We start from the raw sequence: 22,215 nt of genomic DNA on the forward strand, positions 1-22,215 counted from the left end.
CCGGAATATATGTGATAGTGCCTACCGTCTTCTATCTACATACCAAATTTCAGATCGATACCTCGTTTTTTGGCCAAGTTATAGCGAAAAAACTGTTCAAAAATGATGACGTCAAATTTTCAAACTCAATTTTTGGCAATTCTAGAACTCGTAGAGCAAAACGAAGACCACCATTAGACTCCCCGTGACGAGCTGCATCGAATCGATACCCATTTTATGCAAAAATATCAACTTTGAAATTTGACCTAATTTGACCTGACCTTGACCTGACCTTCACAAAAACGTGACCTAGGCTGGCCCCAAAGGCTGCCTAACCCACATAATCGCATTTGTCATGTAAAATGGACCATAAAACATGTATCACACGACACATTCATATTGTGACCCCCGGTGACCTGACCTCGCTGTGACCTGACCTGGTATCAGTGACCTCAGATAGCAAAGTATGTGTTTGACGAACAATGTACCATCGATGGTTTTCAATAAATTACCAATTTACTCGCTTTCACAGCACATTTCTTGAATTGCCTGTGAACGGTGAAAATCTGACCTTTGACCTGACCTGTGACGTCATCGGTTTGACCTAGGTCAATGAAATTTGGTCACAAGGTAGTTACCGGGTGGGGCTATCGAACGCCGTTTGAATTTTGAAAATCGGCCGGTAACTTTCCGAGATCTTAGGGGGGGGGCCGAAACGGCCCCTCCCCTACGGGTGGTAGGGTCCGCCGGTAGCCCTACGGGGCGCGGGTTAAGCTACGATGCTGAAATTTTCTGACTTTTCCTAAAACTAAATTGGGCACATTCCCTGAAAATTTCAAGTTCATAACTTTACCAGGAGCGGCTCCAGAGCACTGGGAATTGGGGGGTCCTATTCGTGAAGCGAGTCATTTGGGCGAAGATCACGATGCTGCACCAGTTTTACGAACAGTGAATGAAAGGTATCATGTGATAACATATACAGTTACTGTGCATCCTCTTTTGACACGTTTTTGCTATAATAGGCGGATCCAGGCATCCAAAAAGGGGGGTTATGTTTTACCTCCCAACATAGGTGCCCTGACACCGCCTATGCATGACCAATACAATTGTAGTCGTTCTCTCATAAGAAAATTGTAACAAAACAAGACCATTACCACCCTTTTTAGAAACAGTAGGGGAGAGCGGGGTGAGTTGTATCATGTCCAAGTTGTATCAGGGCGAATTGTGCCAAACTTATCCAATAGATAGCGCTCGTGACACGACCAGTCGACGAGGTTTTCCGGGCGCCATCTTTCCCTGTTCTGTCGTGTGGCTGGGTGGACGCGTCTCGAGGTGAGAGCCGATTTTATATTTTTCTAATGTCATTCTAAAAAAATAAGTTGCAGGGAAATGTGTGTTTTGGGCATTTAGATGTGCACGAATTTGAAAGATCTCCGTAGCGGTGGTGAGGGTAGGTTCTAAGGCTGCGTGAGTGAAAATGGATTTCTCCAGCTGTCCGCTGTTTTTGAGCACGAGGATGTTTTTTCCAAGATGGCGGCGAGGTACATGTTGTATCAGAGCCGGGTGGGGTATGTTGTAACATCTATGCATGTATGTATGTATGTATGGGTATGTTGCTTTTGATCGCGAAAGCTAAGCCCTGGCTCGCGTTTGTAGGTAGCTAGTCAATACTCGTTCCATTTCGGAACAATGTGTTGGCTGCTTTGCTCTTAACGGGTCACTTTTGCGTCTAGTCTGTTGATGTTTCGTTCGTTTCGATGTTTCGTTCGGATTGACATAAGTTTGGTCTAATAAAAGTGAAGCCTTTGAGCATATACATTGTATTAACCCCATTTAATGTTGTTGTTATGTTCAAAACCAGTAGCAAACACACTCCCTGAAACGTGAAATAGTGATACAAATTACCCCACCATGTGATACAACTCACCCAAGCCATGGGGCAAGTTGTATCAAAAACATTGTTCTATTCGGCAGACCGTAGAAGAAAAACTAGTAGAGGTAGCGTAAAAGTTACTTTGCACAAAAAAGCAGAAGAATCAAGGAAGGAGATAGTATGGAAATAATGAATTTATAACGGATAGTTACGAGGTAATGGGTCTCGGAGTAAAAACTGATACAACCCACCCCACTCTCCCCTACCAACAAAAACCTTATTTACTATACTTTTTGTGTACCCCCAATCTCAATGATCTGTATCCGCCTATGATTTTTGAAAATGCATATTTTTAGGATCCATGTGAATTCCTGGTTCATTCTCTATCGATCGGCAAAAGTTGCGTTAAGATTGGTTCAGAAACCTGGCCGTGATAAACAGTCTAAAATGTATCTGCAATTTGCCCGTTTTTACCCCCCTCTATCCCCCCTATTGACATTTTTTAATTCTTATTTTTTTAGAAATGTAGATCACGTTGAGCGAAATCGAATGCCGTTTGAATTTTGAAAATCGGCCCGTTAGATCTCGAGATATCAAGGGGGGGTCGTAAACAGCCCCCCCCTGCCACTAATAGGGGTAGCCAGGAGCCTGCCACTAATAGGGTTAACCCTATTCCTGGCGGGGGGGGCCTCAGGAGCCCCCCCCCCCCTGAGGTTTTTTGGTTATTTCTCCCAACGCGTTGAGCTAGGAAGCTCAAATTTTCTGACTTTTCCTAAAAGGCTTCTACGCAACATGTCTGAAAATTTTGAGTTGATCTGACCTCAGGTCAGGTCACCAGAGGCGGTTTGGTGACCCTACCTCAGAAAAGTTTGCAATCACGCCAGAGCTAGAGTTTTTGACCGATCAATTTCTTCTCTTCAGGGTTTAGTTAGGGTACCAGTATGTGCAATTTGTTTATCTCGGAATTTTGATATCGGTGACCTAAGGTCAGGTCAATTTCGCGACCTCCCCATTATAAGTCAATGGGGGAAAAATCAACTCCCTGTTTTTACCACTAAAACGGGTCGGAATGGCCCCATATACCATACATGACCTCATATACGATCAACCTTCACTACCTTGAGGTCTTTTAATTCTTGTAGTGCTCTTTGTATGTAAGGCATGTAGGTGATTGGTAAATTCCTTTTTAATGACCTCCTTACAAATTATTTATGTTTTTGATGTATTTAGCTTGATACAAATTTTCGGTTACGGGCCTTGATCACATATCAGTTTAAACACAGACACGAAAAACACACAGACACCAATGCAGTTACAGTTTTGCCAGTTTTTTCAGTTTCTGTACAACTTCGCGTGATAAAAAAGCACAATATACCTACAGTTCTAAGGAATATGTTAGATGGGCCCAATAAAAACGATCATAGACAACCTAATAGGTCAAAAATTAACTTTAAATTCGTTTTCGTATTCGATTCATTCATCTACTTTTCAACGTTCACTCATGTACATTGAAATGCACATAAAACCCGATAACTACATAATGTACCACGATGATACATTTCGATTCAGTTGCGGCTTTCGCTTTCGGATTTGTAGCGACTCACTTATCTTTCGGTGTGGATGGTCGCCGGTTTTTTGAATGATTTCCACCGTTAGAGGAATTACACCCCTTTGAAGTTCTAATTCTCTGTGAGCCGATCCAAAGTGATCACCAATGGGTGTGTCTCGGGTCTTGTTCTTGGCGTTTAAGACATGCTCATTAAAACGTAGCCTAATAGGCCGTTTTGTCTCGCCCACATATGTTACTTCTTCTCCACCTTTCTGGCAGACGCTACATGTGATTCTATACACTACACCTGCGGTTAGGCACTTCCCTTTCAATCCCGACTCACAAGTATTGCAAACTCGCGACCCTGCTGGGCACTTGGGATGGGAGAGGGCAGAACGTGTGAGGCGGCTTTTCAATGTGTTCTTGCTTTGCCAGGCTACTCGCAAGTTTAAATCAGTTTTTCTCACGATGGCATTGACTTTGGCACAGACGGTCTCGTCGATATATGGTAGAGTCAGGTACCCGTCTAGCTGCTGTACTTGCTGCTTTTTGTGGTGCCGGTGCTCTCCATTTGTCGTCGGATGTGTCTCTGCTCGGGTAGCCTCTCGTTGCAGCCTCCGCACCAACTGTTTTCTGTAGCCGTTTTCTTCGAATAGCTGCTGTATCTTCTGGCAGGAGCGAGCACGTGCCGCTGCATCTGACGACAGTCTGATGGCGCGTCGAAACTCGGCTCGTATCACTGCCTGCTTGGTCTTCATGGGATGTGATGATGTTTGATGGATGATGATCCCGGAGTGATTTGGCTTTATATATAGCTCTGTTTGGTACTTGGAATTTGAGTTCACAGTGATGAGAGTGTCCAGAAACGGTACGTTTCCAGACTTACTGCTATCTTCCAGAGTGAACTTGATTCTCGGGTGGATGGAGTTGAGGTACTCGAGGAACTTGTTCAGCTCGTCCCGTCCGTGAGTCCAGACTCCAATGGAGTCATCAATATACCTCGAGTAGAACTCTGGTTTCAGCACTGCATTGTCCAGTGCACGCGGGCAACAAGGTGGCACCCCCAGTAGCCATCATATTCATGCACAAATTCGAAACGCGTGCACTGGACAATGCAGTGCTGAAACCAGAGTTCTACTCGAGGTATATTGATGACTCCATTGGAGTCTGGACTCACGGACGGGACGAGCTGAACAAGTTCCTCGAGTACCTCAACTCCATCCACCCGAGAATCAAGTTCACTCTGGAAGATAGCAGTAAGTCTGGAAACGTACCGTTTCTGGACACTCTCATCACTGTGAACTCAAATTCCAAGTACCAAACAGAGCTATATATAAAGCCAAATCACTCCGGGATCATCATCCATCAAACATCATCACATCCCATGAAGACCAAGCAGGCAGTGATACGAGCCGAGTTTCGACGCGCCATCAGACTGTCGTCAGATGCAGCGGCACGTGCTCGCTCCTGCCAGAAGATACAGCAGCTATTCGAAGAAAACGGCTACAGAAAACAGTTGGTGCGGAGGCTGCAACGAGAGGCTACCCGAGCAGAGACACATCCGACGACAAATGGAGAGCACCGGCACCACAAAAAGCAGCAAGTACAGCAGCTAGACGGGTACCTGACTCTACCATATATCGACGAGACCGTCTGTGCCAAAGTCAATGCCATCGTGAGAAAAACTGATTTAAACTTGCGAGTAGCCTGGCAAAGCAAGAACACATTGAAAAGCCGCCTCACACGTTCTGCCCTCTCCCATCCCAAGTGCCCAGCAGGGTCGCGAGTTTGCAATACTTGTGAGTCGGGATTGAAAGGGAAGTGCCTAACCGCAGGTGTAGTGTATAGAATCACATGTAGCGTCTGCCAGAAAGGTGGAGAAGAAGTAACATATGTGGGCGAGACAAAACGGCCTATTAGGCTACGTTTTAATGAGCATGTCTTAAACGCCAAGAACAAGACCCGAGACACACCCATTGGTGATCACTTTGGATCGGCTCACAGAGAATTAGAACTTCAAAGGGGTGTAATTCCTCTAACGGTGGAAATCATTCAAAAAACCGGCGACCATCCACACCGAAAGATAAGTGAGTCGCTACAAATCCGAAAGCGAAAGCCGCAACTGAATCGAAATGTATCATCGTGGTACATTATGTAGTTATCGGGTTTTATGTGCATTTCAATGTACATGAGTGAACGTTGAAAAGTAGATGAATGAATCGAATACGAAAACGAATTTAAAGTTAATTTTTGACCTATTAGGTTGTCTATGATCGTTTTTATTGGGCCCATCTAACATATTCCTTAGAACTGTAGGTATATTGTGCTTTTTTATCACGCGAAGTTGTACAGAAACTGAAAAAACTGGCAAAACTGTAACTGCATTGGTGTCTGTGTGTTTTTCGTGTCTGTGTTTAAACTGATATGTGATCAAGGCCCGTGGCCGAAAATTTGTATCAAGCTAAATACATCAAAAACATAAATAATTTGTAAGGAGGTCATTAAAAAGGAATTTACCAGTTACCTTGAGGTCTGTTTTGCTGTTGGGCAGCTTTGAGGTCATGTGACGTCATCAAAGGTCACCAAAGGTTTTTGGCCAATAACTCCGTACAGGAACAAGATAAAGACGCGTGGATGGTCTCATTGTGTTCAGCTCGTCAAGACGCATCGAATGATATACATGATGACCTCGAGGTCACGTGACCTGAGGTCAACCTTTGACCTTGACCTTTCGAGGTCAACATATATATCATTCGATGCGGATTGACGAGAGGATCACGACGATGCCCTTAGTTTGTTCCTATCTTGACTAATTCGAAAGTTATTCAAGAAAAACTCTCTCCATATCTAGCGCCGCCATTTTGACTTTTTCGACCCCTGTGACGTCATCTTTGACCTGACCTGAAAATGACCTTTGTAAAAATTGTAGATCTTGGCCGTGCGTATCCGATGCCGTTTACCGCTTGTCGCTATCTTGCTTCGTTCTCGAGATCTCAGGGGGGGGGGCCGAATCGGCCCCCCCCCCCGCCAGTTTCTTGTCCCGGCGGAGCCCGCCAGGAATACTAGGGTTAAGCAGATGGAAAGTACATTCATTGTGCTAAATACAATTATAACGTATGAATAGATTCAGACTTGATCCAGAGATACCCATCTGCTGCCGTCGGTGCAGGAATATGCCGTGAGATGACAGGGCCGACATCAGAATAGGAACCGATTGAAATGTCGACATCAGTCTCAGAAACACCATGGAGTCGAGCTGCGAACAGAAACAACAAAAACATGTCAGAGTGACCGAAACGTGCAGCTGAGTGAGCAATTATTGTCATTTCTGGGATGGACAAATAGGCACACAAAACAAGGAGGTCATCGTTACTCGAGGGCAGCGCTTTTCGAGGAGCGCTGTGGCCCGAAGGTTTGGACTTTGAATTGTGAAAAACGCCCGCCCGTCGTTAGCTCATGTTGAGGTCATCGTTATGGACAACTCAGAGTCTTGCATATCTCAAAGTGGTTTGACAAAAAATGACTATGGGACAACTTTGCACAGAAGGGCGATAGACCCCCCCCCTCCCCCTAGGATCTCGAAAACGATGGGATACATTCGGTTGATGTCTGCAATTTTTACACCGGGGTTTTTCAAGTCAGTGCAAAGATGACGTTGCAGGGGTGAAACTAATCAAAGTTGTGGCGTGTGAGGCCAAGAAAGTACAGGGTGTCCCAAAAGTAAGGTTATGATTTAAAACTTAAACCTCGCCCTGGCAGGGGGGGGGGGTCAATGCGACCCCCCCCCCCTAAGGTTTTTCAAAGATAGCGTAAAAACGGCAGCGCGCAGCGGCGCCAAATTTGGCACAGCCTATGGGGCAACCTTTTTACATATTATCTGAAAATTTCAGGTCCAGGTGACCTTGGGTCAGGTCACCAGGTCAGAAAAACCGGTACAGGGTCATGGTCAAATTTCAATTTTCTTTTTGCACCTGTTCTTCTCACAGTTTTGGACTGATTTCCTTCAAACTTTCAGGATGTGCTAAGTTCACCGAGTTGTATAACATATGGTTCGGGTTTTTGAGGTCACTGACCTGAGGTCAGTTAGAGGTCATTACGTCGTAATGTTAACCCACGCACCGACGGGGGGGCGGATATCCGCCCCCCCCCTGAGGTTTTCGCGAATAGCGGAAAAACCGCGGCGCGTAGCGCCGCGAAATTTAGTACGACTATTTTCGTATCAATTTTACACATGGTGTGCAAGTTTGAACCTCCTAACTTTCAAGGTCAGGTCACCAGGTCACTTTGAATGACCCAACCTCAAGTCCTTTTTTTGCAACTTTGTCACCGTGCCAGAGCTACAGTAGATGTCGGAGGCCTATGAAAGTCGCAGGATGTTATTACCTCATTAGTAGCTACAATTTGTATATCTCGGAATTTTGATATCAGTGACCTAAGGTCAGGTCAATTTCGCGACCTCCCCATTATAAGTCAATGGGGGAAAAATCAACTCCCTGTTTTTAGCACTAAAACGGGTCGGAATGGCCCCATATACCATACATGACTTCATATACGATCAACCTTCACTACCTTGAGGTCTGTTTTGCTGTTGGGCAGCTGTAAGGTCATGTTACGTCATCAAAGGTCACCAAAGGTTTTTTGCCAATAACTCCGTACAGGAACAAGATACAGCCGCGCGGATGGTCTTATTGTGTTCAGCTCATCAAGACACATCGAATGATATACATGATGACCTCGAGGTCACGTGACCTGAGGTCAACCTTTGACCTTGACCTTTCGAGGTCAACATATATATCACCCGATGCGGATTGACGAGAGGATCACGATGCTGCCCTTAGTTTGTTCCTATCTTGACTAATTCGAAAGTTATTCGAGAAAAACTCTCTCCATATCTAGCGCCGCCATTTTGACTTTTTCGACCCCTGTGACGTCATCTTTGACCTGACCTGAAAATGACCTTCGTAAAAATTGTAGACCATGTCCGTGCGTATCCGATGCCGTTTATCGCTTGTCACTATCTTGCTTCGTTCTCGAGATCTCAGGGGGGGGGCGGTCATCCGCCCCCCCCCCCCCCGTCGGTGCGAAGTTGGCGCAGACCCCCGTCGGTGCGCGGGTTAATTAACCCTCGCCAGCCGAGGGGGGGGGGGCGGGTGCCCCCCCATAGTTTTTTTCGCGATAGCTCCGAACACGCTGGCGATAGAGAGCTGAAACTTGGCATACCTGACCTTTGATCCAAGCCGGATCTTTTGACACCAACCGCGTTTTTGGGTCAGGTCAGGTCACGGACCTATGACGTCATAAGTGGACCTCTGCACGGTCTTCAGATGTCGCAACTTCACAACGCCCTCACTGCCAGAGGAGATGTCACAGGGAAATGAAACTTGCAGGATCTAGTATCCATTATGAGTCCCACAACTTGTATAGGTATCTCGGATTTTTCCTAAAGGTCATATGAGGTCAGGTCATTTTCGTGACCTCATCATTATAAGTCAATTAGGAAAAATGAAAACTTATAAAATATATTTTAAAACTTATATATATAAATAAAACTTATAATAAAAATACTTATATCATTCGACGCGCCTTGACGTGCTGAGGTCACTGGTGCTTTTCTTTTTTCTCTATCCTAATTAGATCAAAAGTTATAAGCGAAAAAACTTTTGACCTGCCTGTTTTTAGAGAAATTTTTACATTTATACCCCCTAAAAATTGACCTAGAGCAACGAAATTTGCACAGGGGCGAGAAATCCTGGGGGCCAGCCTACCTACCAAATTTGGTGTTTCTAGGTGCCATAGGAGCCAATCGCGAGGGGGGTCGCATCAACCATCCTGCCAGGCCGTGTTATGAAAAATGTACTGCCAGGGCGGGGTTAACCCGCGCCCTGGGGGGTCTGTTTATAACACGACTTGGTGGGGGACTATTCCCCCCCCCCCATCATATCTCCGAAACTACTGGACGGATCCGCGAAATTCAAACGGCGTTCGAAAGGGCTGTCAAATTTGTCGAAGGGAAACCAAATGTCATTGACCTTAGTGTCACCGATGACGTCACAGGTCAGGTCAAAGATGAAATGTTTCACCGTTCACGGGTCATCTAGGGAATGCGCTATAACACCGAAGAAAACGCATTTTGCCGAGAATCAGCGATAGGGCGTCAGTTGCCTAGTACATATGTTGCTATAAGAGTTCACTGACATTACCAGGTCAGGTCACAGGTCAGGTCACCAAGGGTCACAGGTCAGGTCACCATGGGTCACAGGTCCCCAGTAAACATGCCGACGTCGGCCCTACGTCGGGCCGAGGCTCGGCCCGACGTCGGCCCAGCGTCGGTTCAACCTCGGCCCGACATCGGCTGGACGTCGGATATGCCCGCATGTTCCGACGTCCAGCCGAAGTCCAGCCGACGTCGAGCCGACGTCGGGCCGAGGTCGTTTGCCGAGGTTGACGAGATCGTTCATCGTTGGACCGACGGGGTCGACGTCGGCATGTTTATTGGAACAACGCGCCAAAAATATCAACCGGCGGCGGGATTCGAGCCCCCCCCCCCCAGTCGCCGACGTCGGCATGTTTATTGGGACAACGCGCCAAAAGCATCACCCGGCGATGGGATTCGAACCCTGTGTCATTTGAACGCGAGGTTAGTCCGCTAACCACTACACCACGCAGCCAGATAGCAAATGTAGTTTGTTTTGTTGTGTTATGCCCTTTCGGTCTGACAAGACCATTTCAGAGCCGGAAGGATGATAGGATGGAGACATTGGTCTTCTTGGCGAGCACCCTGGGTCCAGTTCATATAGAGTCCCTACTCCCTGGCCCCATTGCTGTTACGTGACACTTATTGGAAAGGGCGACCCCACAATGGATTCATATAGCCACTCTTACACACCTGCACCAACGTTTCCCAAAGTGTCCCTTTGATAAGTGGCACTTTGGCAAAGTGACACTTGCCGACTGGCCTTTCTATATGAACTGGGCCCGGCCCTGGTGAGTTGCCGGGGCTGAGCCTGACCAAAGGATAGGCCGAGCAGCCCCCAAGCACTCACCACACCCGGCTACGGGCGAGCTCGGCTTACGGGTAATCCCAAATGGGATAAAGTTTCCCGTCCAGTCCGGATCAGGGGGTTGCGGCGTGGAGGAAGATTTGAGTTTCCTGAGGATATTTTGAATACAGAAGCTCTTTATGAAACATGAAACATGTATTTTATATTATTTTAACGGTCAGAACAGCGGCCGATGTCGGTCCGACGTCGGGGCGACGTCGGCCCGACGTCGGCTGGACCTCAGCAATTGATCTCGGTCCGACGTCGGCCCGACGTCGGCTGGACCTCGGCTGTACGTCGGTACATGCGGGCATATCCGACATCCAGCCAACGTCGTGCCGAGGTTGGACCGACGTCGGGCCGACGTCGGCATGCCGATGCCGAGTTGCCGACGTCACCCCGACGTCGGCCGACGTCGGGCCGACGTCGGCATGTTTACTGGGTCAGGTCACATGAACCTAACTTTAGGTACTAAGGTTGTGCGTTGCATGTTTTATGGCCAATTTTTCATTTCCAACTCAATGGTGTTGGTTATAAGACTATCAGGTAGGCTTAGGTCACTTTCTGGTGAAGGTCAGGTCAAGGTCAGGTCAAAGAAGGTCAAATTTTAAAGTTGATAGTTTTGCTTAAAAGGGGTATTGATTCGATGCAGCTCGTCACGGGGAGTCTAATGATGGTCTTTGTTTTGCGCTACGGGGTCTAGAATTGCTAAAAATTGAGTTTGAAAATTTGACGTCATCAATTTTGAACCGTTTTTTCGCTATAACTTCGCCAAAAAAGAGATATCAATCTCAAATTTGGTATGTGGATAGAAGGAGGTAAGGACTATCACATATATTGTGTTTTTGCGAATTTCAAAAAACTTTTTGGATTTTTTGGCTTTTATATTCAAAAAAACTATTTTTTGATTTTTGGGGGTCAAAATCCAAAAATTTAAAAAAACCCGAGATAGTAGTTTTGTAGCCCTGTCAATTTTACAGCTTTTACGTCTTTATCGTTTTTCTCTATTTGCAAAGCTATAGGCCTGACAGCTCGGTAAAAGTATACATTAGGTCCGAGTGCCTGTTAAAAGATAAAGTTTTCACATTCTTACATTATTTGACATCCTGAATCCAAAAATGATACTTACATTTACTGGAAACGTGAAAAAAACACCAAATCACCAACCCATTTCACTACAATACCACCCGGCGGCATTAACACGCGACGAATGAAAAACGTGGGCGTTGTAGCGCTGCCATATGTGGATTGCTGCCATTTCAGGGGAAATTTTAGGAACAGGGGTTTTGGGTGGGGAAAAAGAAAACGATACGAATGGTGTGATGAAAGTGACGTCATAATTACAAAAAAAGGAACCTAACCTAACCTAACCTAACCTAACCTAACCTAACCTAACCTAACCTAACCTAACCTAACCTAACCTAACCTAACCTAACCTACTGATGTTTGCCTACCGGGGATAAGGAAAAAGTTACTTGCAGGAATAGATTGCAGGCAAGAGTAAATCAAATATTTTTAGGTTAAGTGGTCATGCATCAGGCTTCAGGCCTTCGGCCTGAAGCCAGATACATAACCACTTAACCTAAAAATATTTGATTTACTCTTGCCTGTAATCTCTCCTAAGGCATTGCCTTCGGCACTGCGCTGCTTCGCCGCGAGAAGTATTATGACGTCATTATTCACAGTTGAATAGCAACTGTTAGATATCATCCTTGATTTACTTGACCTTGGCCAGCTTTGCGCAGTAATTGCCGCCCGGCACATTGCGATAGTGTGGAGCGTGTGGAGTTGGTGTGGAGTGCGGTAGTGATTTGCGGTAACTGTAAGTATTTCATAGGTGCTTTGATACTTGGTTCCAGAAGGAATAACTATCAGATATGAAATGAGGAGGTCAAAATACATCGTATAGTATGCTTTTCATAATCGGTTCGCCACTCGGACCTTATATATACTAATACCGACAGCTCTTCCCGCGAAACCCTTTTTTGGGTCGAAAACGGCAGAACATGACGTCACTCTGACGTCATTTCCGGCCAACGTATCATAGCCTTTGGAAAAAAATTTTGGTCACAATGTGTAAAATTGATGTCCGGGAGGGTACTGAAAGTTTGGTGACGATCGGCGCAGCGGTTCTGGAGATATATCAAAAAGTCTGGGTAGTCATAAAGCAGGCGTCACACTTCCGTGTTAACGGCCGGAGGTCCGGTGACGGGCTGTGGCCTTGAGACGGCCGCCGGTTTATTACGTCACAAACGTACTATCGATGCAGAGTTTTCTATCGATGTGAGAGCTTTGATTTACGGAGCGGGGAGATGAAAATGACCAGCGCACAGCGGACGCAGGGAGAGGAAAGGATAAAAAAAACTTGGTCACAGCAGCGGACTCGCTTCGAATCCGAAGGTCACCGGTTCGAATCCCACCATGCCGTTCGATCAGCGGCCGACAGTCGCGAACTTTTTTGGGTGTGTGCGTGTTTTTTTGTGTGTAGAGGGCTGGGACCGGCAGTGTTGAGGGTGCTAGAGCTCACTGACTTGACCCCAATGCAGAGATCCTGGGTTCGAATCCCACCACGGCGTTACCTAAGCGGCCACTTTATCGTAGGTACTTTTTTTAGTTTTATAGGATTGGGATCGGCAGTGCTGAGGGTGCTAGAGCTTACTGACTCGACTCCAATGCAGAGGTCCCGGGTTCGAATCCCACCATGGCGTTGCCTCAGCGGCCACTTTATCGTACTTTTTAAGTTTTAGAGGGCTGGGATCGGCAGTGCTGAGGAAGGTGCTAGAGCTCACTGACTCGACTCCAATGCAGAGGTCCTGGGTTCGAGTCCCACCACGGCGTTACCGAAGCGCCCACTTTATCGTACTTCTTTAGTTTTATAGGATTGGGATCGCCAACGCCGTGGCGGGATTTGAGCCTGGGACCTCTGCATTCGAGCTGAGTCAGTCAACTCTAGCACTCTTAGCACTGTTGATCCCAGCTCTCTAGAACTAAAAAGTACGATAAAATCGGTCTTTGAGTCAATGCCATGGTGGGATTCGAGCCAAGGACCTCTACATTGGAGTTAAATCAGTGAGCTTTAGCACCCTCAGCACTGCGGAACCCTCTAAAACTAAAAAAAGTACGATACAGTCGGCCGCTGAGTTAATGCAATGGTGGGCTTCGAACCCAGGACCTCTGCATTGGAGTCGAATTAAGCTCTAGCACCCTCAGCACTGCCGATCCCAACCCTCTAAAACTAAAAAAAGTACGATAAAGTGGCCGCTTAGGTAACGCCGTGGTGGGACTCGAACCCAGGACCTCTGCATTGGAGTCGAGTCAGTGAGCTCTAGCACCCTCAGCACTGCCGATCCCAACCCTCTAAAACTTAAAAAGTACGATAAAGTGGCCGCTGAGGCAACGCCATGGTGGGATTCGAACCCAGGACCTCTGCATTGGAGTCGAGTCAGTAAGCTCTAGCACCCTCAGCACTGCCGATCCCAATCCTATAAAACTAAAAAAGTATCTACGACAAAGTGGCCGCTTCGGTAACGCCGTGGTGGGATTCGAACCCAGGACCTCTGCATTGGAGTCGAGTCAGTAAGCTCTAGCACCCTCAGCACTGCCGATCCCAATCCTATAAAACTAAAAAAGCATCTACGATAAAGTGGCCGCTTCGGTAACGCCGTGGTGGGACTCGAACCCAGGACCTCTGCATTGGAGTCGAGTCAGTGAGCTCTAGCACCCTCAGCACTGCCGATCCCAGCCCTCTAAAACTTAAAAAGTACGATAAAGTGGCCGCTGAGGCAACGCCATGGTGGGATTCGAACCCGGGACCTTCGGATTCGAAGCGAGTCCGCTGCTGTGACCAAGTTTTTTTATCCTTTCCTCTCCCTGCGTCCGCTGTGCGCTGGTCATTTTCATCTCCCCGCTCCGTAAATCAAAGCTCTCACATCGATAGAAAACTCTGCATCGATAGTACGTTTGTGACGTAATAAACCGGCGGCCGTCTCAAGGCCACAGCCCGTCACCGGACCTCCGGCCGTTAACACGGAAGTGTGACGCCTGCTTTATGACTACCAAAGTCTGGAGGGGAGGGGGCAAAAAATTCCCCCCCCCCCACCAGGGCGCGGGTTAAGGGGCGAAATAGCCCCCCCCTACGGGTGGCAGTGTCCTGCGATAGCCCCACGGCTCACGGGGCGTACGGTTGTTTGTTTGTTAATTGGGGCTTTAGGGCGCGCCGACTACTTAGGTCATTTTGCGCCCATAACGTCGTTTTAATAAAACAAGTGTGTCAAAAGAGAGAACCTTCTAGATACGAATACTAAAAAGTAAAAGACTCGATATAAAACAGCAAGGTAAGATAAAGCAGCGCAAGAGTGTCGTCCTAGACAACTGACTAGATGTAAGGACTAGAGAGGACTAGTTGGATTTAATGTCAGGTCGAGTAAATCGCTTGGAAGTTGATCGAACGGATAAAGGAGAAAATGTTGCCGGATAAAACCCAGGGTGAGTCGTCACCCAGAAGGTGGCGGATAGTGGTATCCGGAGCGATGCGCCCGAGATAGCGTGTCCGGTTCGGTTCAGCGAGAGGACAAGATAAAAGCACGTGAGAGACAGTGAGAGGCACGGCACACCGACTGCATGTGGGTTGTTCCTCTCCACGGAGGAGATAGCCATGAGTCGCGTACGTATGACCAATACGTAATCTGCAGAGGGCCACTTCCTGGTGCCTGTTGCTTTGGAAGCAAGACTGCCAGGGCTCCAAGGTAGGCTTCACGCTCCGCAGCTTCCCAGATCCTTGGAGATGCCACTCTGCCTGCCAGCTTGACATCGTGAAGGTTTGGATGGCTGGGTAAAAATCACGAGCCGGCAGGGGCAAACGCCGAAGGCATGGAGCCGCGGCCGCGCGTCTCGCGGCCGCGTCGGCGAGTTCATTGCCAGTTATACCCACATGGCTTGGAATCCAGCAAAACTTAATAGTTTTGCCTGACTGCTCCACCGACGTGAGCCGAGATAAAATGTCTTGGACTATCGGATTGTCTGGGTTGAACCTCCGTATAGCCAGCAGGCTGCTGAGAGAATCCGATAAAATGAGGTAAGACAAGTTGTCAGACACCTCGATAAAACACAACGCCTTCTCGATTGCAACGAGCTCGGATGAGAAAACGGAGGCAGAGGAAGGCAATGAAAAAGTGCGCGTGTCGCGACCAGCCACGAAAGCGCAGCCGACGCCGTCCTCCGTTTTCGAGCCGTCTGTAAACACCGAGATAAAACCGTCGTATGACGCAATGTGTTCCAATGCCCGTGCTCGTTGCACACATGGCGGCAGGTCGTCCTTCTTGACCTCAGAGAGCGTGAGGTCTACTTGCGCTGGAGCGTATTTCCATGGCGGAGAGGGCGTACCCCACGTACGTCGCACTTCACGGAACTCTATGTTGACTGTAGAAAAGAGCTCTTTTATGCGCAATCCGAAGGAGACCGATTGTCGCACTCTGTCAAGACCATTAAAATCAGGAGAAAAGACGTACGGATACGTCGGATGTCCTGGGAACTGGCGGAGTTTCAGTGCGTACCTCATCCCCAGCATCTGACGGCGGAGAGATAGTGGCGGTTCGTGTGCCTCGGCGAGGAGGCTGCTCTTGGGCGACGTGCGGAATGCACCTGTGGCAACACGTAGCGCCGCGTGGTGCACGGAGTCAAGAGCCTTTTTACTGGATTCGCTGGCAGAGTCGTAAACAAAGCATGCGTAATCCAGTTTCGATCGGACGATCGACCGATATAAAAGAAGGAGCGTCCTGCGGTCCGCACCATAAGATGTGCGGGCGACACATTTTAAAACGTTCAGGGATTTAAAACATCGTTCCCGAAGCATTCTAAAATGTTCTCTATACGTCAAACGACTGTCAAAAAATATTCCAAGAAACTTCGCCACCGGCCGAGTAGGAATCACCTGTCCACGGAGCTTGATTCCTAAGGCTAAGTCGTCGCAGCGGCGGCGGCAAAAGTGCATAGCGACGGTCTTCGTTGTTGAAAAACGAAGGCCGTTGTCGTCGCTCCACCTCTCTAGACGGGTTACAGCGAGCTGCAACTGTCTGGCAACGTGACGGGCGGTCGTGGCAGAAAACCAGATCGCGAAATCATCGACAAATAGCGATCTGCCGATGGATGGTGCAAGTTTGTCGCCAATATCATTGATCGCCACAGCGAACAGCGCCACACTGAGAACTCCGCCTTGGGGAACTCCGTTCTCTTGAGTAAAACTGCTCGAAAGACTACTGCCAACTCGGACTTTGAACCGACGACCCGATAAAAAGTTCTTGATAAAGAGGCCCATCCGGCCGCGTATGCCGTACTTGTGTACTTTGGAAAGTATTCTGTGTCGTAACACTGTATCATAGGCCGCCTCAATATCAAAGAACAGTGCTCCAAGGTGCTTCTTTTCAGTAAAACAGGTGCATATCTCGGTGTCGAGGGCTAAAATGTGGTCAACAGGGCTGCGGTGCTTTCTAAAACCGCACTGGGCGTTTGTAAAAACACCGTGACGTTCCAGAAACCAGCTAAGACGCACATTGACCATCTTCTCCATCAGCTTTGAAAGCGATGATGTGAGAGAGATGGGCCGATAGTGGAGAGGGTCATGTCCCGACGTACGGGTTATGAGAATCATTTAGATAGCTTACCTTCTGTCATGACGAAATAGAAGTAGGTATTGGTTTTTTGTAACAAAAAAGTTGGAACTTGGACGAGCGGTCAGCATTACAAAAGAATCTAAGGCGGAAAAATAAAAAATAGTACAAAATGCAGTAAAACAATTATTACACCTACAATGTATTAGATATTATTCAGAAGGATGAATGAAGCTATGAAGATTTTCGAGCATTTACTTTACCATTTACGTATCGTGACCGAGTTGTGACCCAAATTCCTGAAGGCCGTCTTTCTGATCTTCTCTCTCAATCACGTTCACATCTTCGAGTTGATGCCACATGAAAACACAAGAATCCGTTTTCGCCGGCATTTCCATCCGCTCCCTCCCTCCGCTCTCCGATACAAGCCGTTGCCAGGCAACCGTTGTCATGACAACCAATGTGGGCATTCCAATCCAGGGTATATTGAGTGAAGGGTAGGACGAACTTTGGTAGGAATTTCTAGTATAACTACTAGAAAACCAGTACTATATGTGGTCGGGACTAGCAAAAGGTTAGTTCAAACTAGAATATGGTAGCGCTTGTGGTTGGCAGTCGTGACGCGCACGTGACATTCATTTCTTAAATTTCTTAAATAACAGGTTTTAGGGGCCGATTAGTGGGCAGATACATTCAATTAGCTATTAATAATTGATTATGCATACATTCAAGAATCACATCATTCAATTCTAGCCAAAACCACGTGGCGCTCCCAGGATTCGAACTCATGACCCTCGGATCCGTAGCCCGATACGCTACCGACTGCGCTATCGAAGACCGCGCGCCGACGTTCGGAGAGGCGGATCGCGGGTGCCGGGGTGCAGAGAAATCTTTACCCTGTACGCCGTAGAAGATCGGCTAGGTTTCGTAAAAAATGGTAGAGGAATTGCCGAAAGAAAATTCATCGATCTATCATTTGAGACTAAGAACCATTGATTCCTTCAAAGGTTGACCGAGATATCGCTCGCCGAAAACAGGCCATTTAACATGTAAACCCTATGCTGGTAGGAAATGTACGCCGTGGAGCAGCAGTGCTACCAACTAACTTCGGCGGGGGCCGATTCCAATCGGCCGAGTTTCCCGCCAAACCGGGATCCAAGATTGTGAAGGATGCATAGTTCACAGTTCCCATGTCGCATTGGCCGGGGGGGGGGGGACTTCCCTTTTCGTTGATTCACTATCCCCCCACAAAAATGCCTGTTTTTTGTTATATGGTGAGCTCAAATGGGGTTAACCCGCCCCCTGTACCTATGGCCGTCAACCGACCCTGCCACCCGTGACTCCCCCCCCCTCCCAAAGATCTCGGAAAGTTACCGACCGATTTTCGAATTTCAAACGACATTCGATAGCCCCAGCGGAGAACTACCTTGTGACCAAATTTCATTGACCTAGTTTAACCCTCGCCGGCACAGGGGGGGGGGGGTGATGCAACCCCCCCTAAGGTTTTTTTGCGAATAACTCGCGTAAAAAGCGGCCGATCGCGACGAAACTTTCAGTACCCTCGCATTGATCAATTTTACACTATCCCTGAAAATTTCATGACCCTGACCCCAATGACCTTTGACCTGTGACCTCTTTTCTGAGACCATGTTTGGCCGGAATCGCGATTCAGCGTATGTCGGCTCACATTAGCCGCGCGTTTGCAAGCTTTTTGTGGTTTAAAACGTTCAAACATGTAATTTGATGTCGCTCCCATACATTAGGGTGGGTGTCAAGGTCACCTGAAGGTCAGGTCAGGTCATTGACCTTTGGTGACCTCGGGTGACCTCGGTTCACTTTTTCGAGTTTTACATGTTTCTAGGCTAGTTTTTGGAGCTAAATTCGAATTTGGCAACCATTTGAACATTTACGAAGTAGTTTTGTTGCCTTCGTAACATGTTACGAAGCTGTCAGAGACGGTTGACACGTATTACGAATACCCGTCACAACCCCTACCGGTTGACCTGACCTGACCTGACCCGACCTGGTCTAAATGCTTAAAGACATCATCTCTGATCAAAACTAACACGATATTCGTGATCAGCACCCCGGAAAACCACATAGCAGCAACAATTTACGACTTTCTAACAGGTCCCGATTTTCCCAGTTTTCGGGTCATTGACCTGACCTGGGAGGTCACCCGGTGACCTAGGACCTTAACCCGCGAGTTACTGGGGGGGCGTTAAACGCCCCCACTTTTTTCGCCGGGCCATAGCATAAATTTTGGGTACCTGTAGGCAGTGGCGCAGCCAGGATTTCGTTTCGGGGGGGTCATCGCCTCCAAAGCGGGCCCCATAGTGAGCGGGCCCCGGGTTTAGTCATGTACAGTACCGCGAGTCAGTGTCTTATTTGTTACATTATCACCGTGAGGCACGATGCAGTGTTCATTATTGGAATAAATCGTAAAAATAAAAAATCATTTTTGAACAAATCGCAACAAATCGTAAAAATAAATGCATAAAAAAATGTTGAGCGAAGTAACTAGATTTTGTAACTCTCTTGCCCATGCTGATAAATGGCATGCCATAACACATGGTCTTTTACCTTGTACTGTGAATAGTGATCCAGTTTTCTTTCGATTTGGTCGCCTATCGACCGTCCTCCCAGCGTGTGACTTCTGTCTGACCTGCTGTGTTCCAGACTCGCCGCAGGGTGACCGCGACGGAGAGATCGAAGACGAGGAGCAGCACTGCGATGAGGAGGAGCAGCCATCAGAGGGTCCGCCTCACCCACACCAGCAGAGGTGGCAGCTGATTGAACAGCAACATCAGGAGCGGTGGAAGGAGCAGGAACTACAACATCAGCAGCTCTGGCAGGAACTGGATAACCCAGGAAACGAAGAAAGAGTGAGGATGGACAAAGAGCATGAAGAGGAGCGTCTGGATCTGGACCAGAAACACGGTAAGGAGTGGCAGAACCTGGACGAACGTCACTATGAGGAGCGCATTACGCTTCATCAGCAGCACGGGGAGGACACCAGATGCATGCACGTGCGAGTCAATGAGCAAGCACGATCCAGGCTTCTGCGATGGTTCCTGGAGTGGAAAGGACATAGGAGGCTGAGTAAGATGCAGCAACAGCTGAAGCAACTTTATCGCTCCCACCAGCAGCAGTGCCAAGAGCTGGAGCAGAGACACCAGAGAGAGTCATGGGAGCTAGAGCTCAGACACCTGAGAGAGTCACAAGAGCTGGAGGAGAGGCTCCCGAGCGTCCGGTCGGAGGAGTTGGATCGGCTGCTGGAGGAGTGCAGCAGGAGACGTCATCAGCTGAGACAGAAGTTAGAGAAACAGCTTCAGGAGCAGGAACAAGACGATCAGCGGCAGAGCCTGCTGGCGCGTCAAAAGGAGAAGCGTGAACAGCTCCTTCGGCAGCACAAAGAGGACAACAGATACCTTAACATGCGGATCGATATTCTTCCACGCAGATACCACGGTCCGCAGGTACCACGGACAAGGCTTCTGCGACGGTTCCTGAAACGGAGAAGACAATGGAAGCTGAATAAGATGCACAGAAAACAGCTGAAACGGCTTGATCGCTCCCACCAGCAGCAGTGCGTAGATCTCCATCTGACACTGCTGGCGGAGTGGCTGGAGCTGGAGCAGAGACACCAGAGAGAGTCACGAGAGCTGGAGGAGGGACACCAGAACGAAGAAGGTGAGTGACAGACTTCGATATCAGACGGTGAGCGACTTTGCATAGAAACCGGCAAACGTGAAACGATTTCTGAGCTATTTATTCCGTGGAAAATCGCTATTTTTAAAATAGCGATTTCAACGCTATTTACTCCGTGGAAAAGAAAAACCATGATTACTTTATCACAAACTTGATTACGACACCCTGGCAATTTTTTTTTGTATTAACCCGCGCACCGACGGGGGGGGGCGGATATCCGCCCCCCTGAGGTTTTTCGCGGATACGCGAAATTTGGTACGACTATTCTCTCATCAATTTTACACATGGTGTGCAAGTTTGAACCTCCTAACTTTTAAGATCAGGTCACCAGGTCACTTTGAATGACCCAACCTCAAGTCACTTTTTTGCAACTTTGTCACCGTGCCAGAGCTACAGTAGATGTCGGAGGCCTTTGAAAGTCGCAGGATGTTATTAGGTCATTAGTAGCTACAATTTGTATATCTCGGAATTTTGATGTCGGTGACCTAAGGTCAGGTCAATTTTGCGACCTCCCCATTATACGAGGGGCGTTCAAAAAGTTCTCGTCCCGACCATGAAGGAGCAGAGATACGATGTCGACTTATTAGACCAAAAATGTTCATTTAGTCAAATAACCAATGTTAAGACAAAAATATTTCGCGCAGCGCTTCGCGAGAGGCCCCTGGGTCTCCATAGCCAAGTGGGTTTTGGACGCATCTGGCACGTCCGAGACGGCTGCTTTTGTCTCCTTGCTGTCAGCGAAGTTGCCACTGCTAAGTAATTTCCTTATGCTGGGGAAGAGGTGGCAACCTGAGGGTGCAAGGTACGAAGAAAAAAGTGGCTGTGACAACAACTCGAAGCCACAGCTCACTGCTTCGCTGATCGTCACCCTGCTCATGTGTGCTGGTGCGTGGTCCTGGATCAGGCGCACACTTTCAGTCAGCTTCCCTAGCCCGGCCGGGCCCGGGGGGTAATCCCAACCACCGCAGCCCGGGGGGGGGGCGTTTTTCGCCCCCCCCCTGTCTAACTCCGTAAATAAGGGAGCTACGGAAACAAAAGCGATACCAAACGAAAGGTCCTTACGAGACGATTCTAATGCACCTAAAATTTTTGACCTCAGGTCAATTTTCAAGGTCAGAGGTCAAGGTCAAAGGCCAAAACCGGCACATGTGTAGTGATCTCAAAGTAAGCCTTCTAGAGGACGGCAGGCTGCATCAAACCGGCAAAATTGGGTGTCAAACGAAAGAAGAGAATCTGAGAATTCTGAAAATGTGCTCCAAATCAAAGGTCAAGGTCATGGTCACGCTCAAAATTGACCTCAAACTTGGCGCTTTTTCGCATATCTTGCGTGCTAACTTCCAAGATGTTTTGAAATGTTTTGAGGCTTATCAGTTCCTTTTTTGTGGTTCATCTTACGATACAAGGCTGCTCAAAGGTCAAGGTCACAGAAGAGTATCCCTGCTAGAGGCTATTTCACTG

General features: G+C 47.9%; 1 protein-coding gene and 1 long non-coding RNA gene across 2 annotated transcripts; one reads left to right on the plus strand and one right to left on the minus strand.

Moving 5' to 3' along the window:
• Positions 1–6,561: 6,561 nt before the first annotated feature.
• LOC122394150 lies at positions 6,562–17,365 on the minus strand. Its single transcript, XR_006258804.1, has 3 exons — positions 17,310–17,365; positions 17,101–17,188; positions 6,562–6,657 (listed from the first exon to the last, which is right to left on the minus strand). It is a non-coding gene; the product is annotated as an uncharacterized LOC122394150 (long non-coding RNA).
• A 2,040-nt stretch (positions 17,366–19,405) lies between these two features.
• On the plus strand, positions 19,406–20,747 carry LOC122394154 (trichohyalin-like). Its single transcript, XM_043390814.1, has 2 exons — positions 19,406–19,421; positions 19,726–20,747. The coding sequence occupies exons 1-2, from the start codon at positions 19,406–19,408 to the stop codon at positions 20,745–20,747; spliced, it is 1,038 nt and encodes a 345-aa protein (XP_043246749.1).
• The last annotated feature ends 1,468 nt before the right edge of the window (positions 20,748–22,215 follow it).

The sequence above is a fragment of the Amphibalanus amphitrite genome, unplaced genomic scaffold (assembly GCF_019059575.1).
Source record: "Amphibalanus amphitrite isolate SeventyFive unplaced genomic scaffold, NRLGWU_Aamphi_draft 000576F_arrow, whole genome shotgun sequence".
In the NCBI taxonomy this organism is placed as follows: Eukaryota; Metazoa; Arthropoda; class Thecostraca; order Balanomorpha; family Balanidae; genus Amphibalanus; species Amphibalanus amphitrite.